This window comes from Cordyceps militaris (genome assembly GCF_000225605.1).
Source record: "Cordyceps militaris CM01 unplaced genomic scaffold CCM_S00006, whole genome shotgun sequence".
Classification (NCBI taxonomy): Eukaryota; Fungi; Ascomycota; class Sordariomycetes; order Hypocreales; family Cordycipitaceae; genus Cordyceps; species Cordyceps militaris.
Genome location: NW_006271974.1, coordinates 2,225,581 through 2,244,080, shown reverse-complemented (window position 1 = coordinate 2,244,080; position 18,500 = coordinate 2,225,581). Strand labels below are relative to the sequence as shown.

General features: G+C 56.8%; 9 protein-coding genes across 9 annotated transcripts; 4 read left to right on the top strand and 5 right to left on the bottom strand.

The window, feature by feature from the left end:
- Nucleotides 1-720: 720 nt before the first annotated feature.
- Nucleotides 721-1,474, bottom strand: CCM_07981 (uncharacterized protein; the record flags this gene model as incomplete). Its single annotated transcript, XM_006673121.1, has 4 exons — nucleotides 721-815; nucleotides 875-901; nucleotides 956-1,060; nucleotides 1,162-1,474. The coding sequence occupies 4 exons, from the start codon at nucleotides 1,472-1,474 to the stop codon at nucleotides 721-723; spliced, it is 540 nt and encodes a 179-aa protein (XP_006673184.1).
- Nucleotides 1,475-1,982: 508 nt separating this feature from the next.
- Nucleotides 1,983-3,622, bottom strand: CCM_07980 (MFS monosaccharide transporter, putative; the record flags this gene model as incomplete). The annotated part of the gene is made up of 2 exons (XM_006673120.1): nucleotides 1,983-3,364; nucleotides 3,421-3,622. The coding sequence occupies 2 exons, from the start codon at nucleotides 3,620-3,622 to the stop codon at nucleotides 1,983-1,985; spliced, it is 1,584 nt and encodes a 527-aa protein (XP_006673183.1).
- Nucleotides 3,623-4,076: 454 nt separating this feature from the next.
- CCM_07979 (glucuronyl hydrolase, putative) lies at nucleotides 4,077-5,725 on the bottom strand (the record flags this gene model as incomplete). Its single annotated transcript, XM_006673119.1, has 3 exons — nucleotides 4,077-4,888; nucleotides 4,946-5,432; nucleotides 5,492-5,725. 3 exons carry the CDS (start codon nucleotides 5,723-5,725, stop codon nucleotides 4,077-4,079), a joined length of 1,533 nt encoding a protein of 510 aa, XP_006673182.1.
- A 364-nt stretch (nucleotides 5,726-6,089) lies between these two features.
- Nucleotides 6,090-8,352, top strand: CCM_07978 (uncharacterized protein; the record flags this gene model as incomplete). Its single annotated transcript, XM_006673118.1, has 4 exons — nucleotides 6,090-6,620; nucleotides 6,666-6,835; nucleotides 6,940-8,243; nucleotides 8,288-8,352. The coding sequence occupies 4 exons, from the start codon at nucleotides 6,090-6,092 to the stop codon at nucleotides 8,350-8,352; spliced, it is 2,070 nt and encodes a 689-aa protein (XP_006673181.1).
- Nucleotides 8,353-8,769: 417 nt separating this feature from the next.
- On the top strand, nucleotides 8,770-10,221 carry CCM_07977 (Ig domain protein group 2 domain protein; the record flags this gene model as incomplete). The annotated part of the gene is made up of 1 exon (XM_006673117.1): nucleotides 8,770-10,221. One exon carries the CDS (start codon nucleotides 8,770-8,772, stop codon nucleotides 10,219-10,221), a length of 1,452 nt encoding a protein of 483 aa, XP_006673180.1.
- A 74-nt stretch (nucleotides 10,222-10,295) lies between these two features.
- CCM_07976 (C6 transcription factor, putative) lies at nucleotides 10,296-12,936 on the bottom strand (the record flags this gene model as incomplete). The annotated part of the gene is made up of 6 exons (XM_006673116.1): nucleotides 10,296-11,205; nucleotides 11,262-11,606; nucleotides 11,660-12,506; nucleotides 12,559-12,639; nucleotides 12,704-12,774; nucleotides 12,830-12,936. The coding sequence occupies 6 exons, from the start codon at nucleotides 12,934-12,936 to the stop codon at nucleotides 10,296-10,298; spliced, it is 2,361 nt and encodes a 786-aa protein (XP_006673179.1).
- A 726-nt stretch (nucleotides 12,937-13,662) lies between these two features.
- On the top strand, nucleotides 13,663-14,535 carry CCM_07975 (Conserved oligomeric golgi complex subunit 2; the record flags this gene model as incomplete). The annotated part of the gene is made up of 1 exon (XM_006673115.1): nucleotides 13,663-14,535. One exon carries the CDS (start codon nucleotides 13,663-13,665, stop codon nucleotides 14,533-14,535), a length of 873 nt encoding a protein of 290 aa, XP_006673178.1.
- Nucleotides 14,536-14,670: 135 nt separating this feature from the next.
- CCM_07974 (60S ribosomal protein L1) lies at nucleotides 14,671-15,641 on the bottom strand (the record flags this gene model as incomplete). The annotated part of the gene is made up of 2 exons (XM_006673114.1): nucleotides 14,671-15,334; nucleotides 15,400-15,641. 2 exons carry the CDS (start codon nucleotides 15,639-15,641, stop codon nucleotides 14,671-14,673), a joined length of 906 nt encoding a protein of 301 aa, XP_006673177.1.
- A 615-nt stretch (nucleotides 15,642-16,256) lies between these two features.
- Nucleotides 16,257-18,398, top strand: CCM_07973 (glutamyl-tRNA synthetase; the record flags this gene model as incomplete). Its single annotated transcript, XM_006673113.1, has 2 exons — nucleotides 16,257-16,822; nucleotides 16,874-18,398. The coding sequence occupies 2 exons, from the start codon at nucleotides 16,257-16,259 to the stop codon at nucleotides 18,396-18,398; spliced, it is 2,091 nt and encodes a 696-aa protein (XP_006673176.1).
- Between the last annotated feature and the right edge of the window lie 102 nt (nucleotides 18,399-18,500).

Here is an 18,500-nt window from a genome sequence, read left to right as displayed (position 1 = left end):
AGACAACATACGAAAACACTCATCGCGGGGTGGCAACGCATGTGAAGCTGGGTTCTTTCCTTGGTCGTTCGACTGTCTATGTATTCCTGTTCTTCTCAACCCTACCAGAACCAGGGTACCACGCGGCATCATCCATGAACCAAGCGCAACCACGTCTCCATCATCTCGAAAAATCCCACTTTAACATCCCTACATTAAAATATGCTCCATTCTCACACACAACATTTTCTTGTAACCCACTCGATTTGCGCATATTCTGTTCAAGGAAAACATGTTGGTTGTCGGTAGAGACTAGGCGCCATATCAAAAGCATGCCAGGCATAGAGCGCGTTGGCCATCAAGCATCCACGAGCCATGCCTCTACATCATCTTCTACCTCTAGTATCGAGGGGAAAAGGTTCATAGCGATAAGATCGTACTATGCAAACGCTGGTGTCATGCTCTGGACACCCCTGCACTCGCCATGTAGCCAGGTCGCAGTCAATCACGTCCGGTCGAGCACGCTTAGTAGTCCTTGTAATATGTACGTATGCAAGTATGCTCGCTCTTACACTCCACAGGAAGCAGACTATCAGCTTTGCGAATGGTCACGGGATATTTCGACTCATTTACCCCGCATTTTGCCAGCCGGACTGTCGACTGTCGACTTTGCCTTCCCGCGACATGACGTGATGTCTCGGATGGCATCTACAAGGCGGACCCCAATTATCTGCATCGAGTTTATGACGAGGCTTGCACGACTCCGGTGCTTTGCATCAATCTCTCGCCGCCCTGGCAAGCTTTAGGAATTATCGCAGGCTGAACAAGCGACAAATCTGGTATGATCGACTCCACGTGCAGTCCCCGCGACAACACGGTTGCCGTGGTCTCTTACGTCGCTTCATAACGTTGAAGTTTTGACCTTGTGTTTTTAGCAATGGTGTATAGATTGAAGATATATAGGTAAAACCTGTACCAGATTGTACATCGTTTGTATCAGCCCAAAGGCTCTCTTCATCGTCAACATGGTGCCCAATAACTTGGCCGCAGAACTCAACCGAGTTCCAGCAACCCCACAGGTCTGAACAGACAGCTCACGAGCATAGTCAACATGTAGAATCAGTTTGCCAGGATTCGTTTTCCTCCGGCTCTTGGACATTGAAAATTCTCAAGAACGAGAACCATGCACTCTGTAATAGCAGTTGCCGTCATCGCCGCAAAACGTGGCTAATGGGCCGCAGCAGGACTGGCGGCAGCACCAGGCCCGCCGGCAGCAGCGGCCAAGGCAGAGGAATGGAAACTCGCGAGTACATTGCGGCATGTTTTCGGCATTGTGGCCTCCAAGCGTAGGTGGCCGGCTCTCAGCGGCATCTTTGGTGTGGTCTGAAAGATCACCAGGAACCCATGGTAGCCTTGTCTCTTGGGTTTCGTCGCCGGAGACGGCTGCACCGATGAGCGGCAGTAGTGAAAGAATGGCAAAGGTGATGATTTTCATTGCGAGGAAGTAGAGATGGTTGAAAGGAGAAGGGTACTGAGTTGAGCAAGGTTGGAGGTGTTGCGTAGGCAGGCTTTGGACGGATATATATACTTAATTTCTGCTGTAGGGAGACACCATCCTCACTTGGGCTGCTAAAAAGTTCCCATTCTACTTACTGTATTAGTACCAAGCTGCAGATTCTTGAACAACTAGCGCAAGACATGTCTTGAGCAATGTTGGCGTGGTTGTACGAAAGCTGACAGACAGCCGATTGGACATTTCAGTTGAGGCAGCCGACAGCCGACAGACAGTGCAGCCGACATCGCAACATTCCCCAAATTGCCAAGGCCGGACCAAGCTTTGGGTACCAATGCAGTAGAAAGGGCGATTTATCCGGATCTAGACTCAGAAGGTGGATGCTTCACTTGGATCGGGCCGCCTGCTTCTACGGAGTGCAGGAATCACTGAACGATTGGTAGAGTAGTCTAGGTTCACTTGTAGAAGAAACATTGTCAACTTCGCTACTCTAGCTCAATACATCAGAAGTGACCTTCCTCTTGCGCAGCGAAGCCTTGACAGGGTTAGGAGCGTCAAAGATTTCCGACATTTCCTCGAGGGATCGACCCTTTGTCTCGACGGAGAAGAGGTAGCTGATGGTGGCCTGGATGAGATCCCACGCGATAAAGACAAAGTACGTCTTCCAGCCAATGTGTTGCAGCGCAATGGGAAAGCAGAACTGGTTGACAAAAGCCAGGCAGTGGACAAAGGCAAAGACAAAGGCCAGGCCCTTGCCGCGCTGCTCGTAGGAGAGGCACTCGACGGGGTACAGCGCCTGCAGCGGCGTCATGCCAAAGTTGTAGCACCACCCAAAGATGAAGATGAAGGCGACGCCGGCCGAGGCGGCGCTCTGCGCCTTGGTCGACGCGTAGATGCCCGTGCCGGCCGTGATGCCGGCAAAGCACAGGGAGCACGCGACCGACGTCCAGATGCTCGTCGGGCGGCGGCCCATCTTCTCGATGAGGCTGGCGCCGATGTACGAAGCGACGGTGGCGACGGCCGTGTACCCGAGGTTGATGTTGAGGATCTGGTCCGCCCGCGTCATGCCCGTGGTCATGAGCATGGCGGGCAGGTAGTAGCTGACGACGGCGTTGCCCGAGCACTGGCCCCAGACGGACGGGATGAGGGCGTTGAACATGCGCCACCGCGCCGCCCGGTTCTTGTACAGGTCGCTGTAGTCCCACCACTTCTTGTCCGAGCCATTGAGCGAGATGACGAGCCGGTACTCCTCCATCTGCATGCGCACGAGCGCGTGCTGCGGGTTGCCGTCGCCGTGGTAGCGCGTCAGGAACGCGAGGCTCTCAGCCTCGCGGTCGTGCGCAAACAGCCACCGCGGCGACTCGGGGAAGAAGAGCACGCACACGGCGACAATGGCCGGGCAGACGAGCTGGCACCACACGGGGATGCGCCACTGCGCGTCGCCCGCGTACCGCACCGAGCCGCGCGTCACGCCCGCCGCCATGAGCGCGCCAATCGCGTACGTGCAGTTGTAAAACGCCGTCAGCACGCCCCGGTACGCCGGCGGGCTGATCTCGGCGCACCAGATGGAGCTCGCGCACCGCACGATGCTCACCCCGAAGCCGAGGAAGAACCGGCCCGCCGCAAACGCCGGCGTGTTGCTGGCGAGCGCTGACAGGATCGTGCTGGCGATGACGATGAGGCTGCCGAAGAACATGCCGGCGCGGCGGCCGCGCACGTCGCACGCCGGGCCGGTGAGCGGCAGGGAGGCGACGGTGCCGACGGTGTAGATGGCTGAGATGTAGCCGAGCTTGGTGCCCGTCTTGCCGACCTGGAAGCGCTCACGGAAGGACTCCATGGCCGGCAGAGAGCCGAAGATGGAGCCGTCGTAGCCTGCCGATGAGTCAGTGGACATGCTATTTTAAGAAAAAATGAGAGGACACGCGTACCGTTCATGGTCGAGCACAGAAACGCAATCACGCAAAAGCCGTACAGCTTGAGCAGAGGCCGGCTGAGCGGCGAGAGCTTGGCGGCGGCAATGGCCTCTGCCATCTCCTCAGCAGAGGGGTGCGTGTCGCAGTGCAGCACCTCTGCGACATCTATGTCGCTCTTCTCCATGGAAGGCTTGTGCTTGGGGTTCGTGTCCGCCATGGTATGGTGGTGGGGGGGGAGAATCTGGGGAAAGAAGCTCGGGAAAAGATGGAGACGCTTGTCAAGGACTCATTTGATGGAAAGAAGGCCAGATAAATGCATGTATATAAATGGGAGGCTCGCGTGCTCTGCGAGGGAGCATCTCATCACATTGGCCTGGGGTTCAGCAGGTCGGTGGGCTTGGAGTGGGTGGCCGGAGCAGTGTCCGGCCTGCCCCCGGGCTCCGGCGATGCGGGGGCACAACGGCTACGGGGGCCCGCTGTGGCGCGCTAAAGCGTTCCGGTAGTCGTGATTTATTTGTGTGCAAAACATAGGCACTCTGGCCTTCTCGGTATTATGTGGTTTGTTAGAGCAAGACAATCACAGCGAAAGAATAGAGTAGTAATGGTGGTACGGTAACTGAACTCGTCAAATCAAATGAGATGTCTATCTAGGCCACAGTCTTGTCCAAGGCTCAAGCATAGCCAAACTGCAGCAATCTATTTCCAAACTCGAGCAGATAATAGTCAGCATAGACCAAACCATGATCAGCATACCTGTCGGTCCAATTCTCGTTAAAATTAGCCGTCGCACACTTCAAAATACAATCAAAACGGCTCTCAGCACAGCCAGATGCCCGCCTGGCCACGACACCGACACCTCCCGCACCGCTTTCCTGCCCGACCAGCTCCAGCGTGTCCTTTGCGTAGCACAAGGCCATGGTCTCGTCCACAATCGTCGTAGCGGCCCTGTAGTACTTTTCAAAGCGCGCAAAGTCGCCGCTCGCCGCCGCGGCGTGGGCAATCAGCAGCATGCCGTTGGCCGCAATCACGCCGGCCGAGGTATCCCGCAGCGGCCGGGCCTCGTCCACGGGCGCGTCAAAGTCCCACAGCGGCACGTGTCGTCCGACGCGGCGCTGCTCCACGCAGGCCGGGGCCTCGCGCAGGCGCAGCAGGAAGTAGTCGGCCAGACCGCACGCGGTGCGCAGAAACGTCGCGTCCCCGGTCCAGCCGTACGTCTGCGCGAAGCCCAGGATGGCCCACGCCTGGCCGCGCGACCACGTCGACGCGGCGGCGTAGCCCTGCGCCGTGAGCCGCTGCAGGACCCGGCCGGTGAGGGGGCACACGTTGGCGACGTGGCACGTGGAATACATGGGATCGCTGGAGCCGGGCATGCTCGGCTCCGGGCGCAGATGGGTGGCGCGGATGGTGTGCGCGTGGCTGGTGGCAATGTCAATCAGCCGCTGCGAGGAAACGTGATGGCCGGCGTAGTAGAGCAGGTCCAAATCTATTTCGGCGTAAGCAGTGAGAGATGATAGAGGAAAAGGTCTCGGCTTGGACTTACTGCACATGCTGTCGATAATCAAAAGGAACTCGGACTCCTTGTCCACGAAGTTGTTGCCGTTGTTGACGAAGCGGTCCCAGCTGCGAATCGCCTTGGTCGTCTCGCTGTACCGGCTCGCCAGGCTCTCCGCCGCCCTGACCAGCGACGCGAAGCTGCGCGCGCTGCCCGTCAGCTCATAGTCCCTGCGGAGCGCCGGCTCGACAATGAAGCCAATGTCGTGCGTGTCCTTGCGGCCCGCCATGTCGTGCAGCGGCTCCGACCACGTGCGGCACACGGCGAGCAGCTCCGTCCGCAGGCGCTCGCGCTCGCGCACGCCGCTGCCGGCTTCCGCCAAAAAGGCCTGCGGGTACCGGACGGAGCGCTCGAGCAGGCAGTACAGACTGCCGGGGAAGAAGCCGCAGGTCCAGAACTCGGCGTCGCGGTACTGGTACTGCCCGGCCTGGGGACCGGTCTGCGGACAGGTCTCGGGGAACGACTGCGGAGGATCCTGACTCTCTTGTTAGCACTACTCCCCCAAGATTGAACTGTTTGTTGGTCGAGCTTTACCTCGCGCGCAATATGCTCGACGGCTGTTTTCCAGATTTTCAATACGACATTGTCGCTGAACAGCTTCGCGAGGTCGCCGCCCAGAGCGTGTCCAGGCGTCGTTGTTTCAACCGCGCTAGGCAGACCAGCTTGTGAATGGTTCTTGGACTTGATTCCATCGATCAGAAGTGGAACATCTTCATATTCCAATGAGCCGTTGCTTTGGCCAGTAGCTGGTAGGGTCGAGGGAGACATGATGTTGTACGATTTCGTGTGTTTTCGCGGTTGACGCCCAAGTCAAGGATCTTACTCATGTATATTTATCAGTATCAGGATTCTGCGCCTACGGCCGTGTTAGTAACCACCTCGTTACGGCCGACTTGGCAGCCGCAGCCTGACGGACGATGACAGTCCGCGCCAAGGTGGGCCATCGTCGGCGACGGCGCCGTGCCGCTCCCGGCGTCCGCGACTCCACGTCCGCATGATGCACATGCACAAGGTGGCTTCAAGTTTCACTCGACTCCATTTATCTCCATTTTAGCTAGCATCCGTTCCTCTACTCGAACAACCCGCACTTGCCCCCCAACTGTTCCAGTCTCACCGCGCTGGCCTCCCAGGTATGCCACCACTGCCCGGCTTCTCTGACAATGGCTTCACCAGCCGCTCCGAGGCTGTCGCCGCCTCCAAAGCGCTTCTGAGGCCTCTCGCTCCATACCTATCCCAAGGCCACGCGCGCGTCAAGATTCCAGTCACGTCCGGTGCTCATTTCGACGACGCCGCCGGCGCGCTGGAAGGATATGCACGCCCCCTGTGGGTGGTGGCGACGCTTTTGGCGGCCAGGCGGCACCATGCCGACGAGGCCGATGCAGAATCCAGTGATCTTTTGAATCACTGGGTACAAGGCCTTCAAAATGGCGTCGACCCATCCCATAGCGAGTATTGGGGAGCGATCGGGGACTGGGATCAGCGCATGGTCGAAGCCGAAGTCATTTCGTTTGCCCTTCTCTCTGCGCCAGCCGATTTTTACACGCCGCTGGACGAGACGGCAAAGTCCAATCTCAAAGCATGGCTTAATGGACTCAATGGCAAAATCATGCCTGAAAATAATTGGCGCTGGTTCCGCGTCTTTTCCAATGTCGCCCTCATCCAGGTGTGTGGTGAGGACAAGGACACATACTGGCCTCTGATCAAGCAGGACCTCGATACTCTGGATCAGTTCTACCTTGCAGATGGATGGTCGAGCGACGGAATCTGGCGTCCGGCTGCGACTGATGTGAAGGACGAAGGAACAGGCGAGAATGCGGCTCGCGGGCGACATGCCGATTATTACTCCGGCAGCTTTGCCATTCAATTCAGCCAAATTCTGTACACCAAGTTTGCTGCTGAACTTGACCCCCAAAGATGCAGCATCTTCAAGAAGAGAGCCCATGAATTTATTGAGTCTTTCTGGGCCTATTTTAATACTGAAGGCACGTCGACCTCCTCACCTTGCAACCATCTTGTCGGCTAACTCTTTCACCAGGCTCTGCGATCCCGTTTGGCCGTTCCCTATGCTACAAGTTCGCCATGGGTGCGTTCTACGCAGCCTTTGCCTACGGCGGCTTGTGCGATGACTCTCACTCCCTCACCTCCCACGGCGCGGTCAAGGGCATGCTTCTCCGCCACATGCGTTGGTGGGCTGCCCATTCCCAAGACATCTTCTGGCCAGACGGCACGTTGAATATCGGCTACCTCTACCCAAACATGTACATGTGTGAGAACTACAACTCTCCGCAGTCGCCGTACTGGACCCTCAAATCGCTCATTGTCATCGCCCTCGCACAAGACGATCCCTTCTGGGTAGCGGCAGAGCTGCCGCACCCTCTGCAGACAACGACGGCAGAACCGAGCCAAACCAGCGTCCACGTTGTCAAGCCGGCACGCCATATTATCTGCCATGATACAAGCGGCCGTCACCATTTCCTGCTCTCGTCCGGGCAGTTTTGCGTGTGGCCCATGAAGGCAACGCAGGCCAAGTACGCCAAGTTTGCCTACTCGTCGTCGTTTGGGTTCAGCGTGCCGACGGGCCCTTTGCTGGCGCAGATGGCGCCCGACAGCACCCTTGCGCTGTCTCGCGACGGCGGCGATACATGGGCGCAGAGGTGGATATCCATTGGAGAGACAGAGTTCCGTCTCGTCGCTGTCAAGGGGCAGAGCGCAGGCGTCACGGCCATGGTGAGTCGCTGGAAGCCATGGTCCTCAGCCAGCGTGACCATTGAGTCCACTAGCATCCCCCCTTGCGACAAATGGCCCGACTGGCATGTGCGCGTTCATCGCGTGCGATCCGACGACCCTCTGGAGTCGCCCTTTACTGCCGTGGAAGGGGGGTTTGCTATTTCCGTACCGAGAAAGGGCGACAACCGCGTCATGCAGACGACAAAGTTGCCTGATGCTGCGCACGTCTCCCTTGACAAGATGGATCAAGATGGCATGGCGATGGAGACGGCGCACGAAGCACTTGTAGTATCGGAGGCTGGGGCGAGCGGAATCGTCGACTTCTCGCCCCGGTCGCAGGGCGCTATCGCCCGGGGTGACGTTATGCGTCCAGACCCAAACACAAACATCATGGTGACCAAGACTATGATTCCGAATATACGGCACGAGAGAAGATCGTGGGACGCGGAAGAGATTATTATTGCGTCGGGTGTATTCGCAGTTGCCGGCAAGGAGGGCAATAGCAAAGAGACGGAAGCTCGATGGCTTAGACGGCCTGGACTTTCATTTTCAGCACAAGGTGAGGTACTATTATCGTAGTACACCCCTGATACTCTAGATCAGAAAAATCGGGCAAGACTGCAATTTCTATTTTCGCTGATATTTCATCAAAATGTTTCCGATCATAATGAAAAAAAAACCTCCGATCGTGGACTGCGGAGGCAGACAAGTGCCGGTGTGTAAGTGGTCGGACCGAATAGCCCCGACAGACCGACATATATGTGACATGTTGTTTACTCAGTAGTTCAATCTGTACAGTGGAGCCAATTATGAAGCCACAATTAATTATACCTCGTCCGCTATCAATAACGCCTGCAGTTGGTGTTGGTGCGGGGAAGTCAACCCTATTCATCCTCGGGCTCCGGAGGCGGCTTCGGCGATCCCCCCTCGCGAACGAGCCAAGTGCCGGGCCTCCTTCCGCGTATGTGCCCTGATACGCGTCACTGGTATAAATAAATACCCGCTTCAATCACCAATACAAGCCATCGAATCACTATCAAGGCCACCAGCAGGAACGCTTGTTCCCCTCGCGCTCCACCGCCACCATGCTTCACGCCCTCCGGCTCCTCAGCGCCACGGGCGCCCTCCTCGCCTCCGCCCAAGCCACGCAGTACTACGTTGACTGCTCCGCTGCCTCCGCCGGCGCAGGCACTCTTGCAAGCCCCTGGAACAGCCTCGCGCAAGCCAACACGCCCGTCTTCGCGCCCGGCGACGTGCTCGCCCTCAAGTCCGGCACGCAGTGCGACGGCGTGCTCTCGCCGCAGGGCGTGGGCACGGCCGGCGCGCCGATCCTCATCACGCGGTACGCCGCCGGCGCGCGCCCCGTCATCAACGCCCACGGCGCCGCCGCCGCCGCCGTCACCCTCAGCAACCAGGACCACTGGACCATTGCCAACCTCAGCGTGACCAACCCGTCCAGCTCGCTCGCCGCGCGGCAGGGCATCCACGTCACGGCCAGCGACGGGCAGACGCACACGGGCATCACGATTGACGGCAACGAGGTGCACCACGTCGCCGGCCAGACCAACAAGGCGACGCACGCCGCCGACTTTGTGCTCTCGGCGGGCATCCTGGTCGACGTCGGCAGCGCGCCGGGTAGTCGCTACGACGGCGTGCTCATCCGCGGCAACACCGTGTCCGACTGCGGCGGCGGCGGCATCAAGGTGCGCGTGGGCACGCTCGCCAACCGCGGCGCGCAGGCCCGCGTGACGCGCAACACGATCCGCGCGTGCGGCGGCGACGGCGTCATCGTGTCCTTCAGCGACACGCCGCTCATCGACTACAACACGGCCGCCGACCTCGGCACCGGCGCGTACCCGTGGACCGGCGGCAACTTTGCCGGCATGTGGGTGCTCGGCGACCACAACCCGACGCTCCGCCACAACGTCGTCACCGGCAGCATCATGTCGGCGTTTGACAGCGAGGCTTTTGACTGCGACTGGGGCAACACGGGCACCTGCACCGTCGAGTACAACTTCAGCAGGGACAATGCCGGCGGCGCCTTTCTCAACTGCGACGGCTGCGGCACCTCGGGCGGCGCGAACCAGGTCGTTCGGTACAACGTCTTTCAGAACGACTGCCGCATCTACAGCAACGGCAACAAGCCGACGCTGTACTTTTACCAAAACGTCATGTACTGCGACAGGGCCGCGTTTGATCTGACGCTGCCTCCCAACACGCAGATGATGAACAACATCTTTGTTGGAAACGGGCAGTCGTCGCTTCCGGCGCGCAGCGGCATCAGCTGGATGTGGAACGTGTTTCACAATGTCAGTCGGCCAACGAACAACGGGATCCAAGGAGATCCGATTTTTGTAAATCCAGGCTCTGGAGAGGACAGCTTGGAATCCGCGGCCGGATATCGCCTGCAGGCGAGCTCGCCGGCGTTGCTCAACGGCCAAGTCATTGCGAACAATGGCGGCGTCGACTTTTTCGGGAACCCTGTGTCGCAGTCCACAAAGCCGAATAGGGGAGCGTACAATGGCCCGGGTATTTGATAGTATATTAGTTTACAGCAGTCAGTGCATAAATACATGATTGGAAGAGCATCGGTACAGGATTGCAGACAACATTACTTGACATGACTCTGCTCCGGCTGTCCTCGTAGCTTTCTGCCTTGCTCTCGCGCTCTCGATTCAAGCTTTCGAAGCTCGGCCATGAAATCAAAACTCACCTCAGACTCCCTCGCGCCATTTTCAAGCTGGCTGTCCTCGTTGTTCGGGTTTTGCAATGACGGCTGCTGGCCGGTCAGGAGACCTCGATCAAAATCCACCGGAGACTCGTGGTCGAAAAAGTTCATGCCAAACACGCTGCCGCCGCTAGACGGAGACGTTGAAAAGGAGTGCAGCATGGCGGAAAAGTCCACCATGTTCATCAGCGGCTGCTCAGTGGGAGCTGTCATCTCCAGCCCTGGTACTGCACTCAATGCCGCGTTTTTGGTACCATTGTCGTTTGCCGACTCTCTCTGTGCGATGAGTTCCGTGCGAAGTCTTATTGCCGGGTCCTCTGTAGTTGGGCTCTGTCCCTTCTCGCTTGTACCTGAGATCCTGTTGGACACCTCCAGAAGCAGCGCAAGAAGCGACGTAACGGTTTCAGACAGCCTTGTGGTATTCCATTCTTCATCGCATAGAAGATCAGCAAGACGAGGCTTCATGTCAGATAGGTGCAACGTACGAATTAATGTCTTGGCAGCGATATATATGCAAAGCGCGAATTGATGCGGTGGGATCCCGGTGCTCGCGTCCAAGAAGCGCCGTGCAATGCGATCAATCTTGATCGAAGCCATCACACAAGCTTCCTTGGACGCGCCCGACACGAGTGAAGAGAGCCAAACCCGTGCTTGTCGCGGTGGAGTCGCAAGGCGACTGTGGAGAGTTACGATGGCCGCATTGTGCGTCATGTGCGCCATCGTCAAATTCGGGTCTATGTAGCCATCCACCACGCGGACTTCTCGCCAGCGGTGTGTCAAGCACAGCTCCCATCTAGCTCGAGTTAGGATACCGCGCACGATGAATACAGTGACAAAGTTTGGGCTTACTGTAGGAGACGTGAATCGAGCTGCCGAAATTTGTGCAACCAACTTGAGAGCTGCGATGCGCTGTCCGGTTGGAGTGGTTGCCGCTCGTGGAACTTATTGACCAGAAACAGGGACTCTGTAGCTTCGATTGTGTAGGCCAACCCACCAATTACACTCGGCCCTTCCGACTCGTTATACACCAGTGGAAACGGTTGCTCCTCCGTGTCGGCATTGGCCTCCATATCCTCTTGAGTTTGGTCGTGTATCTTAAAGAAGGATGTTTCGACGCAATGGTCGCCCTCCCACAGATACCCATCGCATGGCAATCGTCTTTGAATGCTCCTGCTAGAGATGTTGGGGTTTGATCTAAAGTCTTGTCAGCATTCTATAGAACGAGGTTTCCTTCTCCTTGGACGTACCCAGTGGCAATACTACAGAACCTATCGAGGAGGAACGCGCCCCAAAAGACGCGGCGTCGCTCTTCCACCTCTGTCCACATGGTTGGCGGATCCAGTGGCTTTGTAGGCTGTGAGAAAAAGGCAGCCACATGGTGTTCGTCTCTCTTCTCTTCTGCATTGAGCTGCAGTCCCTCAATCTTCCGACAGATAATGGAGACGAGGGACCACGGTGAGCAGCTTAACCCTCGCTTGATGGTATCGAATGCAACCAGGATTAAAGCCTGTATGGCCTCTTTTGAGCTGCTCTCTATTGCTGAAACGACGACATCTTGGCGCAGCTGTGATACATGGGTGTGCAGGTCTTGAGCATGGACGGTCTCGGCTGATACAGAATATGGCAAGGCCAACGCAGTGATGGCCTGCAATATGAGGGTAACCCCGGGTGATCTGTCTGGCTCGCGCGCTCTCCGCAGAAATGTTGCCGTGTGTATTACTGGCATCCAAGGATGTATCATCTTGAAGTAGACTTCCAGAATGGTATCAACAGGTGCAAGTTGCGGGGTGATGTATCCGGTACTCATAGCCACGCATACTCTCTTTTGTGGAAGATCAACGACGTTTGGCTCATCCTTTTTCACTCGTTTTCTGCTGGTTGAAGCGATGTCAGCGCTCTCCGACGCACCAACATTATCTGTCTCTTTAGTAAAAGCTGCGACGTCCGACAGAGCCTGTTTGACTCTTTCTGTAGACGCGGCAAAGTCGGTGGACGCGAAGCTTTGAACAAACGAGTCCGGCTTCACTGTATTCTGTCCCTTCATGAGCTGCTGCATCAAAATGCTCTGCCCTAGAAACATGTGCTCAATTGTGTCTGTGACACTTTGTTAGTCGGGAGAGCAGAGGGACTCGGTTGTAGCACTGACCAATGCGTTGGCTTAGACGCTCTATGACACCGATTTTGACGCCACCTTTGGCGCGTTTGTCTTCATACACGCAGTCCACCCCTTAGACCAGGAGGTTGTCAGTAAACCGAACAGTACAAAACCCCTTGATTGAACTGGAGCTTACCTGATTTGACGCACTGAGAGCATGGCTGTTGTCTAGAGCATTTTGCTTTTTTCTTGCGACAAAGCTGGCATCTATACGGGTCAATCAATGCATCCTGGGTCGACAATATGCGCAACTCGTACTTACGCTGGTGTCTCATCCGATACCACACCCACACCAAGCAGACTCTGGTTTTGGGGGAGCTCCTCCCAGTCCACGTCACCTTGATGATCGCGGTCAGTGGACAGAGACATGGATTCGAGTGTGCGTTGTATGTATTGACTCCTTTACTGCCGTTGAGGGATGCAAAAGAGCGAGCTCGCGTTTGACCCCTCCGCTTTGGGGGTACCCCAGGTTCTCATGGCCCCGAGCGGAGACTGAACAGTAGTAGCCGGTTTCTGGGGTCAATATTCCAGCAAGCCACACACACAAGCTGAGGAACCCCCCCACTGCAGTGGTGCCATGCGGGGATGATGTGCTCGGGTTGTCGGAAGAGAGATAGCGAAGTTCAGACAAGTGACATGGAATGGAACGTTGCTGCAGCTCCTATCGTTGAACTAGTGATGAAGACACCACCTGGGCTAGGCTTCCTGCGGTGACAGCTCAGACGGTCGCTCTCGTAGGCAATATCCTGCCTCGAGAACTATCTTTCTGGGGATGGGTGATGGAAGCCAGTCTCCCCCTTTGTCGAAAATTCAATTTCGGCATCAAGAACACGAAAGAAAATATGTTTGTCAATGGTAGACATGCGGAATTCGATAGTGGGTGGAAAACACACGACGAGGTTGAAGATACAGGTTTGGCTCCTAGCTGGAGTAACTGTGGACACGCTATAAAATTACTGCAGACAGCCACACAGCTTCCTGCGGCAAACAACCCCACGACGACAGAGATAACCCAACGCCTTTCCCGAAGCTTCATTACATTTCGACAATACCAATCTGTCCAACCCCAACATCCCCGAGCAGAAGTCTTCCTCCATGGCCAGCACACTAGACCGGCCACTCCCATCGCGGGGCCGGCCCTCCACCTTCAACCTTTCCTCCTCCTCCTCCGACCTCGACGACGACGCGCCGCTGCCCTTCCCCGAAGCCCTCCCTCGCTCCGACTTTCTCACACCGGCGTTCGACCCCGCCGCCTACCTGTCCGCGCTGCCGCACCGCCACCAGACGCTCGAAGACCTACGCGCGGACCTGCGCGACCGCAGCGCCGCCATCAGCAGCGAGCTGCTCGAGCTCGTCAACGCCAACTCGACGACGTTTCTGTCCCTCGGCACCGACCTCCGCGGCGGCGACGACAAGGTCGAGGACGTCCGCGTGTCGCTGCTCGGCTTCCGCCGCGCCGTCGAGGACGTCAGGGCCAAGGTGGTGGCACGTCGCGGCCAGGCCGACGTGCTCACGTCGGAGCTGCACCGCGTGCGTGCCGATATTGAGCGCGGGAGGGCCATGGTGGAGATGACGGAGAGGCTGGCCTCGCTGGAAGAGAGGCTCGCGCTGAGCAGCAGGACGGAGCTGGAGTCGGACGATGATGACGACAGCGAGGAAGAGGAAGAGGACGAAGATGAACAACTACAGGGCCTGGTGGGAAGCACGCCAACTGTGCTGATGGCGTTGGCAAAGGACTATAATGCTGCCGAGGCATTGCTCAGCTCGCTTACGGGGCTGGCATTTACGGCAAAGTTGGAGACGCGCTTGATCAAGTGCAGGAAAACGTTGCTGTTGGACCTCAGCAATGCGATAAAAGAGAGTCGCAAGGCGGGTGCCCCAGCACAAGATAGGGTGCTAAAGTATCTCGCCATATATAGGATACTGGGTGCCCAGGACGAGGCAGTCAAAACCCTGAGGACAAAATAGATGGTGATTACGACTTATTAATGAAAAAAAACATACAATATTTGCGCGATGCGCTTCGCGTACCAATCGCTGATGCTATTTGTTCAGTAACTTAGATATTATACAGATAATACAGGGCTAGCACTTTATGCTACTTTACATGGCGCTCGATAATTGTTCCGCGGTGACTGCATCGTCCTCGCTGACCATCTTGCCGCTCAAGCTAACGGCAGGCCCATTAGTCGTGCTCAGAATGACATCGTGGATCTCCTTGTGCGACTCCTCCGAAATCTCCGTGCACTCGGCCTTAATCTTAGCCAGCACCGCCGAGATGTTGGCCTTGAGCTGCTCCGCGGTGTGCCCGAGCTGCCCAACCGCCAGCCGCACCACGCCCATACGCTCGCGGTAATCCGCCGAGCCGGCCGTGTCGCGGATAGACTTGGCCACGTCCGTCACAATCGTCTTCATGCGCGCCGAGGGCATCAAGCCCTTGGGCCCCAGCACGCGACCGAGGCCGGCCTTTTGCAGCGCCTTTTCGCTGCCCTCGTGGCACAGCAGTCGGTCAAAGGTGATGTTGTCGTTGAGGATCTGCTCAAAGAGGGACGCCTCGCCGACGGCGACAGCACCGGCCGCAGATGCGGCTGCCGCAACGTCGCTGCCCTCCTTGCAGATGACGGCGATGCGCCAGTCGGTGCCGACGGGGTGCGGCAGACGCAGGCTACTCTTGATGACGGGGCCGTTGCGGGCGGTTTTCAGGTTGATGGCGAGATCGTATTTGACGGAGGCGGGAGGCTGGCCGACTTCGTATGCGCGGAGGATTCTGGGTTCCGGTTAGCTTAGCTCGAGGCGGTCGCGTGAGGTGGCTTCCGCGCAATGGGGGCGTACCGCATGGCTTCGACGAGCGAGAATCGGGGAAAATCCGTCTTGTCGAGGTTATGGCGTCTGTATTCCTTTGGCACAGACTTCTTCTTGACTGGTCCCTTTTTGATGCGGACGACGGAGGCTTGGCGAGTCTGCACGAGGGTTGCTGGCGCCAGGCATCGCGACACCATTGACGTCGTTGGTCGGGAGGCTTGTAGCAGGCTCAGCCTAGCCAGAGAGGCCAGGCATTTATCGACGGCAGGCATTTTGTGTTGTGAATGGTATATGTGGTTGTATCTCGAGCTCGGTGCAGCTCCTGTCGCAAAATGGAGGCATCTCGAAAAAATGATCGGGCCTGGAAAGTTAGGCGTCAAAAGTCCTTATCGATAAACCACTATGCAGACTGAGTTGTACATCGCCAGCGTAAAATTGCACAGAAATATGGGAAATTCAGAATTGTCATATATAGGCTTGAAGCTATAAAGAAAACCTTGGAAATTCAACCTTTTGTTTTATTCGAAGTTCTTGGACCTGTTTGGGCGTAGAACGCTGGGTCGTGTGCCTGACCAGAGTTGGGCTTATACGGGCACGAGTTGACTTCGGCCCTGCAGCGGGACAGGGTCATAATATCAGAAGAATGAGGACACAATCTAAGTAGTAGCAATGATTCATGTCTTATTTCGACAGTCCGATGGAAATCATATTAGAAGGAGGGTGTTGAATGCTCAAGATAGCTAAGCTTCGACGGGTATTGGAACCGCTGCCCGCTGTTTAGACACTACAGGTAGGACTTGGGACTGAGTTGCTTGGGTATTGAGGAGAGAATTCTTCCGTGATTCATATTTTTCATTATAACATTCTCAACAGTGAATTTATTTATAATGAATCCCTCACATGGAACCGACACCTCTGTAGCCATTGGCTGGTCAAGCGCGTGCTACCCCGCCAAAAACCCCTCCATCGACTCCCCACCAGGACCGAAAATCCATGACTCAAAACTTGACCTCATCAGTTACCCTTTCCACGACCGACTTCGTTGCACTGCAAACACCATCACAATGAAGCACGACGAGCTCGAGACCGTGGCCGCCAGCCTCGGTGGCGATTTCCGCTCCATTGAGCCCCATCTGCGCACCATCGACAAGCACCTGACGCTGCGAACCTACCTCGACGGCTTCGCCCTCGGCCCCCTCGACACCAAGGCCTGGCAGAGCCTACGCGCCAACAAGGCGGCTATGGGCTTCATCCGCAAGAACACGCTCGGTCACCTGTCGCGCTGGTTCAGCTACATCGAGGAGGCGCACCCCGAGCTCGGCGAGGAGGCCAAGGCGGCCGACGCCGCCTCCAAGGCCAAGACGGCGGCCGCCAGCAAGGCCGGTGCCAACTACAACCTCGCGCTCCAGGATACCGATAAGGGTGTCGTGACCCGCTTCCTTCCCGAGCCCTCGTAAGCTCCCACTAACGATGCCTGCTTCACAACGCGTACTGACTGTTGCAGTGGCTACCTCCACATCGGACACGCCAAGGCGGCCCTCCTCTCCGACTACTTTGGCCATGTCGCCTACAAGGGCCAAATGCGCCTTCGTCTCGACGATACAAACCCGTCCAAGGAAAAGCAAGAGTTCCAGGACGCCATTGTCGAGGATCTCGCTCTCATGGGCATCAAGCCTGACATCCTGACCTACACGTCGGACTACTTTGACTACCTCTACGACATGTGCATCAAGATGATCAAGATGGGCATGGCGTACGCCGACGACACGGAATTGAAGGTGATGCGCGATGAGCGCATGGACGGCATTGCCTCGAAACGCCGCGATCGAACCATCGAGGAGAACCTGCGCATCTTTGAGGAGATGAAGAAGGGTACCGAGGAGGGTCTCGCCAACTGTATGCGTGCCAAGCTCTCGGTGGACAATCCCAACAAGGCCATGCGCGACCCCGTCATCTACCGCTGCAATGTTGAACATGCTCATCACCGCACTGGCCGCAAGTGGAACATGTACCCCATGTACGATTTTGCCTGCCCTGTCGTCGACAGCCACGAGGGCATCACCCACGCTCTCCGTTCCACCGAGTACACCGACCGCAACCCTCAGTACCAGTGGTTCCTTGATACTCTAGGCCTCCGAAAAGTACACATGTGGGACTTTTCCCGCCTCAACTTTATCAAGACCTTCCTCTCCAAGCGCAAGCTTGCCACGCTCGTCGACAGCGGCAAGGTCTGGGGTTGGGACGATCCTCGCATGCCGACTGTTCGTGGTGTCCGCCGCCGCGGCATGACGGTTGCTGCCCTCCGTGACTTCATCATTAAGCAAGGCCCTAGCCGTAACATTGTCTCGATGGACTGGACCACTTTCTGGGCTGCTAACAAAAAGGAGATTGACCCCATTGCTCCCCGCCACACTGCTCTGCTGAAGAAGGACTTGGTAAAGGTTGACCTTTCTGGCGCCGACACTCCCTCCGGCGTCGTGGTTGAGGAGCGCCCCAAGCATCCCAAGAACCCCGACGTTGGCAACAAGCAGGTATACTTTTCCCCTCAGATATATCTTGACCAAGTCGACGCCAAGACTTTCAAGACTGACGAGGAGATTACTCTCATGGGGTGGGGTAACGCGTTTGTCAGGGACATCCCGTCCGGCGACCCCATCCCCAGCCTCAAGCTCGAGCTCAACATCAAGGGCGACTTCAAGTCGACCGAGAAGAAGGTGACGTGGCTCTCGGCGCAGGGCTTCGATCTGGTACCGGCTGAGTTGTGGGAGTTTGACTACCTCATTACCAAGGACAAGCTCGAGGAAGAGGACAACATTGAGGATTTCCTCAACCCCAACACGGCCAGCATGGAGGAGGCTGTGTGCGACCCTGGCGTTGGAAAGCTCAAGACGGACGACATTATCCAGCTTGAGCGCCGTGGCTTTTTCCGTGTGGACAAGGGCCTCGGCGACTGGGCCGAGGGCGAGGCGGGTGAAAAGGGACCCCGCGTTGTTCTGTTTGCCATTCCCACTGGCAAGGGTGGAAAATAAATGAAGAGCTAGCAAATTGCATAGACATGAATACAATGAATTTATGGGACAAAAGGTATTTACATTATGTACTGTGTTTATATATACAGACCCGCGTTGGAC